This window comes from Crotalus tigris, unplaced genomic scaffold (genome assembly GCF_016545835.1).
Source record: "Crotalus tigris isolate CLP2741 ecotype Arizona unplaced genomic scaffold, ASM1654583v1 scf7180000018048.2368360, whole genome shotgun sequence".
Taxonomy (NCBI): Eukaryota; Metazoa; Chordata; class Lepidosauria; order Squamata; family Viperidae; genus Crotalus; species Crotalus tigris.
In genome coordinates, this window is record NW_024096794.1 from 530,305 (window position 1) to 540,109 (window position 9,805).

The 9,805-nt window shown below is 38.6% G+C and overlaps 1 protein-coding gene across 3 annotated transcripts in view; it reads left to right on the top strand.

Annotated features, from left to right (window-relative positions):
• SLC29A1 (solute carrier family 29 member 1 (Augustine blood group)) overlaps positions 1–7,509 on the top strand; it is a 68,137-nt gene extending 60,628 nt beyond the window's left edge. For all 3 annotated transcript variants that reach the window (XM_039347029.1, XM_039347028.1, XM_039347030.1), the window contains exons 14-15: positions 5,542–5,741; positions 5,846–7,509. In XM_039347029.1, coding sequence (XP_039202963.1) covers positions 5,542–5,741; positions 5,846–5,957 — 312 coding nt within the window. In that variant the 3' untranslated portion in view covers positions 5,958–7,509. The remainder of the gene's footprint in view (positions 1–5,541; positions 5,742–5,845) is intronic.
• Positions 7,510–9,805: the final 2,296 nt, after the last annotated feature.

The window sequence follows — 9,805 nt, forward strand, 5'->3', positions numbered from 1 at the left end:
TTAGCCTTCCAATAAACATATATAAGGCACTATGACATAATTTGGTCTGCACCCACAGAAAGATGCCATTAGACCTGATAGATGATCCTAGTAGGAAGGCCAAATGGTATGTTACAGAAGAGGGAAAAAACATTTCCAGTTTAGAGAGCAAGTATGTATAGTTGAGGTAGCTGATTTTAAAATATATATATAACCTTTATTTACAATCTTGCATGAAATGATGAGGTTGACATAAATTCTCTGTTATTGAAAAAAACTACATTTAGCCTGAATCAGATCATTTAGCCCCATGAGATCAATTCCATTCTTCTATAATCCTGCTACCCCAAAAGGTGTTAAATTATACATTTGTACTCCTAAAGATTCATAGCAGTTGTTAACAGATCTACTTTGACTGGCTATAAGTTTCCAAGACTTCAGGTAAAACAGGAACTTTCAAAATTCAAATCGTGTGTTTTATCAGTAAATTGTAGCCTTTCCCAACAGCTTACTGATGAAGCCTGGGCTCTGAATTCAGAAAGTGCTCCAGTTCTGATATATCCTGAAGAGAATTCTCTGAACTCACATTTAATGTTCAAATTTAAACTGCAGATTAACTTGATGCTAACTATACTAAAAATACTTTTTTTTGGCAGAATGAGCTGAAATGTGATCTAGATAGGGAAAAGGAGACAGGTTAACAAGTCCTCTGAAGTTCTGAGTAAGAAATGATCTAAGGGTTGTACTGTCTCCTTGCCAAAGTTGAGGAAAGAACATGGGTTTTTTTTTTTTTTTTTAGAGTTTCCTGTTTGTTTGGGTGAGTTTTACAACTGGGTTTTTTTTTAGGATTATTTTTCCCCTTCTGATTGGTTCATTATTGGTTTTGTGGAATGACTGCTCAGTGTTTTGTCTGACGGTGACCCAGAACCGAAGAACAGCTGTCCTTTCAATCTGATATTTTTGTTCAAATATAGAGAAGTGTGGCTGTGGAGGAGGTAGAACTAAAGGAAGCATATAATGAATGTGGAAAACAAGAAAGCCACAATGTCCAGTTCCCTGGCCTAAGCTCTGCGGAGCAGCCAACACAGCTTCTACTACAAAGGATATGGCCAGTGGTATTTTGGCTGGCACACCCAGCTCTGGAGCCCTCTGAAGCCCAAGAATGTATGAGGAAAAACTGTTTTCTGATTTATAATTTGAATAGTATACTGTACTAAAGGTACTTCATGAAACATAACACTGTGACTCAGTAAAAACAGATTAATAAACTAAATAAATATTAGTATTTGCAAAAAATGTTCAAACATTTTCCTTCACATAGACACAGACATGAACACACACACACACACACATACACACATACACGGTTGAGAAAGAGAGAGAGATCTTTTGAAAAGGGAACTTTCAGATTATTTCTCACAAAAAATAATAAAATTATACAATTTAAGAGGACTTTTTAAAATATTCTTCCCTAAATATAATATGTTGGTTAGGCGGGATTCTAAATCTAATATAATAATAAATAAAATTTAACAATGACATCATATACTGTAAATAGAACAGATATGTCCTTTCGTATTTCTATTCAGAGAAAATCCCTCATCGTATTTTCACTCTGAATATTATTTTTTTCTTATTATTAGTTCCTGACACTTATTGAAACAATCAAAGCTGTATGGGCCATATATCTTGTTTTTCTTTCTGATCAAGGACGGTAACTCTCATCACTTTCAAGTAATTTCTGCTGTGGTTTTTCCATATAAACAAAGTTAAATTGTGGCTGAGGCCAGCAATGAAGTGAGTTGGCAAAGGAAAGAGATGATAGAATGATTGCAGCACTTTGATCTCAATTGGTAGATCTCATTTATATGCCCACCTTCGAAAAACTCCATGTAAAAAAGGAGCCAAAATAATAGTGAATGTATTAAGCTATAGCCTCTCTCCTTAATGCACATGTAATTACAGAATAAAATCTAGAGAAACATTCAAAATAATGGCCTCCATCCACAGGATGCCTCCTTTCCAATTCTGTTGCCCCAGCATAAGAAAACTCCCATTAGAATAGAATAATAACAGAGTTGGAAGGGACCTTGTAGGTCATGTAGTCCAACCCCTGCTCAAGCAGGAGAACCTATACCTTTTCTGACAAGTGGCTGTCCAGTCTCTTCTTGAAAGTTTCCAGTGATGAAGCATCCACAACTTCTGAAAGCAAGCTGTTCCATTGGTTGATTGTTGTCAGAAAATTTCTCTTAATTTCTAGGTTGAACCTCTCCTTGATCAGTTTCCATCCATTGTTCCTTCTGTGGCCTTTGGGTGCTTTGGAAAATAAATTGTTCCCCTTCTCCCTGTGACAGCCCCTCAAATATTGGAACACTGCTATCATCTCATCCTGGTCCTTCTCTTCACAAGTTCTTGTAACCATTCTTCATATGTTTTAATCGCCAGGCTCCTAATCATCTTTGTTGCTCTTCTCTGCACTCTTACTAGAGTCTCAACATCTTTCTTATAATGTGGTGACCAAAACTGGAATGCAGTATTCTAGGTGTGGCCTTACTAGAGCTTTATAGAGCTTGCACTTACCTTTCTACAGACAGGCAAACACAAGACCCAGCTCACTCCAGATAAAAAATTATTCCCAAGTCAGAAATATGAAAGGATTGAGATTAAAGTAAATAAGTATTGATTGCGTGGAAATCAGTGAAAAAATGCCCCTTAATTTTAAAATATTAGCTTTGCCAATAGTTCCACATAACCTCCAGTTGATGTAAAAACCAGGTAAATACATTACAGGTAGTCCTCGATGTACAACAGAAATGGGGCCTGCCCTTTATGGTCGTAAATCGTAATGGTCGTAAAGTCGGTCATTTTGTGACTGGGCCCAATTTTACAACCTTTTTGTGGCAGTTATTAAGCAAATAGAATGGTCATAAAACAAACGTGGTCATTATGCAAACCCACTGTTTGCTATGGGGCATTTTTGTTGAAAATGGAAGTAAACATTAGTTTTCGGTAAAAACATTATAAATCACAGTCATATTACTATAGGACATTGTAAACAGCTGTAAATGTGGGCCAGTTCTAATCACCTGAAATGTGGTCATGTGACCAATAGGTGGTGGGCCACACATCATACAATTATGACAGTGGGATACGTTATAACTTCAAACCATTGCTAGCAACCAATCGTAAATCAGAGGCTACCTGCCTCCACCTATTCAAGGCATCTAATGGCCTAAGAGCTCTAATTTGTTCTTCCAACAACTGCGAATCTTCATTTGGACAAGACAGATTAAGTAACAAATGCCTGACTTGAGTAAATTGCTAACCAGCAGTCTGAGGTAAACCAAACTAACTTTTCAGTTATGAAATGTATCTAGAAATGGCTTAATCAGAATTGCATTGCTCCAAAGTAATAATATTACAAGAAGCCCAATTTATTACAAAACATTTACCTTTGTGTCCCTCTCATACTGTAAGCTTTTCCTGGATAACGTTAGCCAGTGTTCTCCATAGGCAGTTTGTGGCATTACGTGCAGGGTTCAAAGTGATTCCAATACTTGTTAGGATTTAGATCAAATAGTAATGGATCAAGTAAAGTCTTACACTTAGGCAAGAAAAACCAAAAGTACACATATAGATTGGGTGAAACCAGGTTTCATAGCAATAACTGTGAGAGGGATCTTGGAGTCTTAGTGGACAATCAATTAAATATGAGCCAACAGTGCAGCAGCAGCCAAAAAAGCCAATGCAATCCTAAGTTGCATTAACAGAAGGATTCAATCAAGATCATGTGAGGTACTAATACTACTCTATAAAGCCTTAGTAAGACCATACCTAGAATACTGCAACCAGTTTTGGTCTCCAAACTATAAAAAAGATGTTGAGACTCTAGAAAAAGTGCAAAGAAGACCAACAAGAATGATTAGGAGACTGGAGGCTAAAACATATGAAGAACCGTTACAGGAACTGGGCATGGCTACTCTAGTGAAGAGAAGGACCAGGGGAGACATGATAGCAGTGTTCCAATATTTGAGGGGCTGTCACAGAGAGGAGAGGGACAACTTATTTTCCAAAGCATCTGAAGGCCAGACAAGGAATAACGGATGGAAACTGATCAAGGAGAGATTCAACCTAGAAATAAGGAGAAATTTTCTGAACAATCCACCAATGGAACAGTTTGCCTCCACATGTTGTGGGAGTTTCCTCACTGGAAGCTTTCAAGAGACTGGACTGCCTTCTGTCAGAAATGGTGTAGGGTCTCCTACTTGGATGGGGGATTGGATTACATGACCTACAAGGTCCCTTCCAACTCTGTTATTCTAATTTTAAGCGATAATGCTCAAGTCGAGTATATAGAGAAAGTAAATTCTGAAAGTCTCCTAATGCCATCACTATTGGCAGTTAAAATAAATGCCGAGTGATAAACCTTTCCCCAACAGGTGATTTTAATTTGTAAAGTGAAAATTCCCTGCCAAGGGAATTTGTTTTTATTTTATTATTGTTAGTTGCAAAGTCGTGTCCGACCCATCGCGACTCCATGGACAACGTTCCTCCAGGCCTTCCTGTCCTCTACCATCTTCTGGAGTCCATTCAAATTCACACCTACTGCTTCAGTGACTCCATCCAGCCATCTCATTCTCTGTCGTCCCCTTCTTCTATTGCCCTCAATCTTTCCCAGCATTCGGCTCGTCTCCAGTGAGTCCTTCCTTCTCATTAGGTGGCCAAAGTATTTGAGTTTCAACTTCAGGATCTGGCCTTCTAAAGAGCAGTCGGGGTTAATCTCTTCTAGGACTGACCGGTTTGAACACCTTGCAGTCCAAGGGATTCGCAGGAGTCTTCTCCAGCACCATAGTTCAAAGGCCTCAATTCTTTGGCGCTCAGCCTTTCTTATGGTCCATCTTTCACAGCCATACATTGCAACTGGGAAAACCATGGCCTGGACTATACGCACTTTTGTTGGCAAGGTGATGTCTCTGCTTTTTAGTATAGGAAATAGTTATTTATGCATCCTCTAAGTATGAATGTATTGTACCCTGGTTAGCTTTTGGAGAGTTATTTTAAATCTTATGAAAATAGTCTATGATTTTTAAAGGAGGCTAATAGAGGAAAAAGTATTTTACGTATACCAGATATCTCACATAAAATTGATTTAAAAGTTCTCATAATTGTTTTGCTCTTAACCATGCAGTTTAGGAGTTGGAAATGAATGTGTCCTATTATTGCCACATTCTTGGTAAGCATTAATATGGCTCTAGTTTTATCATTATATGTTAAAGATAAAATCATGGCTGTACCCCGTATCAACAAGACAATAAGAATTGTGGACTTTTTGAGCATAGCAAAAGGGGAAATCTACACCTGATCTACAGGAATGAATTGTTAATATACTGTATATCTTACTAGCGTTTATTTATTTGTTACACTGGGCCAGAGAAGGCATTTAAACAATAGGGACAAATTTTTGTAGAGTTGTGTTTATGATATAATTTTCCAGTCTTCTTTTTATCACGATGACCAATGTTGATATCATAATATATTATTCTTGTTCTTCCCTTCCCACAGCCTGGAAAGGAGAGCCGCCTGTTACCCTTCCTGGTGATTATCCGTGTGATTTTCATTCCCCTCTTCATGCTGTGTAACGTGGTGGACCGCCAGAACCTGCCTGTCATCTTTGCTCACGATGCCTGGTACCTCACCTTCATGCTGTTATTCTCCTTCTCCAATGGTTACTTGGCCAGCCTCTGCATGTGCTTTGGACCCAAGTAAGTGTGGCTTGAGATGAATGAATTGCAGAGAAGGAAAAGCAGCTGATATTTGGATGGCTGGTTGTTAAGCTGAGCTGACTAGTTTTTATTTTTCCTTCTAGGAAGGTGCTATCTCATGAAGCAGAAACTGCTGGAGCCATCATGGCCTTCTTCCTCTCCTTGGGTCTGGCTTTAGGAGCCATCTTATCCTTTCCACTCAAATACGCAATTTAATGGGGCATCTCTGGACAGAGGAGCAGTGGAGTCATAGTACAATTGCCTGGTTCCTGGGAACTTGTTGCCTTAATATCTCTTGGCTTGGAGGAGGGCTTCTCTCTCACACTGACAAGATGGCTTGGCTTCTCCTTGGGTATAAGACCTTCCCCTTCACATATACACACACACATACACACACACATGCATATAAACTTTACCAGTGCCAGCTATGAATGATTTACATTGTCTCGATGTGTTCTGCTTCACTGTGTGTAGCAAAAGAATTCTTCCCCATCCACCTTCCAGTTTTTCAGCTGCTCCTATGAACTTGTTGAGTGTGCTCACATTAGTGTCTACTCTACCCTCAAAAGCCAAGTGATTGAAAGAGCTGCTGCGCCCCCAAAATGCTCTTCATTAAATGACCTGCCCTCCATGGACAAGGATTCCTCTTCCGCTACATGTTCAAGCTTCTAAACTCCATGGTTTGTGGACATCAGAATTAGGCAAGAACTTCAAAAACTATCCCTTCCAGATGGGTGATGGAAAGTGGACCTTGGCTATTCCCACACCTTAAGTAGTTTGGACAACAACAATCAGGGCCATGAAGAACTGGTGACTTTGAAAATTGAAGTGTATTGTATACAGACTGAATATGCCCCATTCTTCTGAAGGCTCACCTTGTACCTCCTTTCCAAGATTTTGCATGATCTGGCTCTAGGTTGCAGTGGTAGATGAGCTCATGAACTCTTCAGCATAGTACAAATGATAAAATGGATCATTCCCGAATCCAGCTGTTCGGAGCCCCTGCAGTTTTCTGTGCTTCTTCATGAATTTATGAAACTCAGGATTTGCGTATTTGAACTCTTGTTTAAAAATGGTGAAGTTATTTTTTTTTAAGAGAAAGGTAATAAATAAAGAATAGGGGGGGTTGTAAAGCTTGAAGCCATAATGTTACCTTGTATTTAAATTATTCCGTATTGTTAATTATAAAAGTCCATTTCATATGGGAATACAGCAAAGACCAATCATATTAGAAAATAGTGATTCACTCAGATCATGTTCAACATCCTAAAATCTGTTTGCCTGTCCTTTTTTTGTGAACGAAAAATGAAACTAGAGCGCCATCTATTGGTCATCTTTTATATATTGCCATCTGGGTGTCAGAACCGTCTTTCTATGGGCATTGGGCTTTTTGTTCTTTTTCGGATTCTGCCATTTCTCGAGGGGGGAGGGGGGAGCTTGGGGTTGATGCAGTGTATTTCCTTTGCTTTGTTCCTTGCTCCATCCTCTTCAATGTTTCTTTCTCGGGGTGAGAATGGAATGTACTTCCAGCCATCTGCCTTATCTCTGGAGGCACGGAGACCTAACAGCCTTGGAAGTGGCACCTTACTGCTCCATTCCCACAACATTTTCACACCTGTGGATTGGCCCATTTGAACTATCCGGAGGGACAGTTGGGGTGGGGTTTTCACTGACTCCTTTGACTTATTGATTCGCGCAGGAAATCCTCAGATCCTGCCTTCTGTTACTGCTGTCAACACCTTCCAATAAAAGTTTTTTTTTGAAATGATGTCCATTTCAAGAGTTCTGCTTTCTTAGGAGAACTGATTGAGGCAGATCCTTACAGTGGGTTATAATGATACAGATAGTCTCAACCTAGGAATATTAGTTTAATGATGATTTGAAGTTATGGCCTTGAGAAAAGTGGCTTATGATTGGTCCACAAAATTAGAACTATTGCACCTGCATGCACATCTCCCTGTAGTCATGTGTTCACAGTTTAAGCACTTGGCAACTGGCTTATACTTATGACAGTTGCAGTGTCTTAGAATTATATGACTTTCCCAGCTAGCTTCCAATAAGCAGTCAATTGGGGAATCCAAATTTGTTTAAAGACCATGTGATTCACTCAATAATTACAGTAAAAAAAGTCATAAAATTAAGTCTGGTCACTTGCTTAGTGACTGCATCGCTTAGCGACCAAAATTCAGGTGCTAATTATAGTTATAAGTCAAGAACTACCTGTATATTTATGCATAAAAAGCCAAAATACATCAGAGCTTTTGAAAAAGCCTCCATAAAGCATTTAAATTGTTTGATGTCCCCGAATAGCAAGTAGTATAATGCTCCTTTATTTGTTGCTCAGTGGTTTGAATTAAGGCAGCAGTTTTATTATTGGGTTCTGAAGTGTGTACAGCTAAGCAGAAAGTTGGAAATTTTAAATAAAATGCAGAATATCTCTGATAGGCTCACAGTCAACTTTTCTAAACACAAAGTGTAGAATGATATCAGTTGTTGGAATCATGGATCTTTTCTACTTCTTCAGTGCTGAGACATAATCCTGCATCTCTTTTAAAGCATTTAATGGAATATTTAGGAAGCAATTACATCTTGCAGCCTTATTGGCCTTACAGAGGAGAAGTTATGAAAGGTGTTCACATAATGATGACTGGTCCTTTGATTATTTTATTAGCCACAAGCATTATTGTTTTTCCTGCATAGCATATAAAGGGCATTATCTGCAATAACACAGTGATACCCATGAAAATAAGCTAACTAGTTGGAGCCCTATGAATTTCTTTAATGCAATTTTTTGGCTTAATTTGGAGGAGGGTACATTGATGTAAACAAGAATATAATAAATTATATAGTCAGGATAGGATAGGATAGAATAGAATTCTTTATTGGCCATGTGTGGTTGGACACACAAGGAATTTGTTTCCAATGCATAAGCTCTCAGCGTACATGAAAGTAATAGTGATAATCATGATCATATACAACATGAAAATACATCATAAATCGTGAAATAACAACACTTCATCATAAATCATAAGATGCAACACTTAGTGATAGTCATAGAGTACTACCTAAGCAAACAACATAAATCATACTAGGGTACAAAAAAACCCAATATAAATTGTAAGATACAAGCAGCAAAGTTATAGTCATGAGAAGATAAGGATAGGTAATAGGAAAGATGAGTATCATAGTAATAAAGCTTTACTAAGTATTTTGACAGTGTTGTAGGAATTAGTTGTTAAGCAGAGTGACGGCATGGGGGAAAAAACTGTCCTTATGTCTAGTTGTTCTGGTGTGCAATGCCCTGTAGCGTCCTCTTGAGGGAAGAAGTTGAAATAGTTTATGTCCAGGATGTGAGGGGTCTGTAGATATTTTCACAGCTACAGGTCCTCAATGGAATGCAGGCTGGTAGTTGTTTTTTCTGCAGTTCTAACTATCCGTTGAAGTCTGTGTTTGTCTTGTTTGGCTGCAGTGCCAAACCAGACAGTTATAGAAGTGCAAATGACAGACTCAATAATTATTTTGTAGAACTGTATCAGCAACTCCTTGGGCAGTCTGAGTTTTCTGAGTTGGCGCAGGAAGAACATTCTTTGTTGTGCTTTTTTGATTACATTTTTGATGTTAGGTGTCCATTTTAAATCTTGAGATATTATAGAACCTAGAAACTTGAAGGTGTCTACTGTTGACACTGTGTTGTCTAGTATTGTAAGAGGTTGTAGGGTTTCTCCTAAAGTCTACTATCATTTCTACAGCTTTGAGTGTGTTCAGTTCAAGATTGTTCCAGCCACACCACAAGGCTAGTTGTTCGACCTCCCATCTGTATGCCGATTTGTTGTTGTTTCTAATGAAGCCAATCACTATTGTATTATCTGCAAACTTCTGTACTTTAACAGAGGGATCTTCTGAGATGCAGTCATCAGTATATAGAGAGGAGAGAGCAAACAGCCCTGGGGGGGGGGCTGTGCTAATTGTACAGGTATCTGATGTGATTTTTGCCTAGCTTCACTTGCTGCTTCCTGTTAGAAAGCTTACGATCTAGTTACAGGTGTGGTCAGACACGGCTAGCT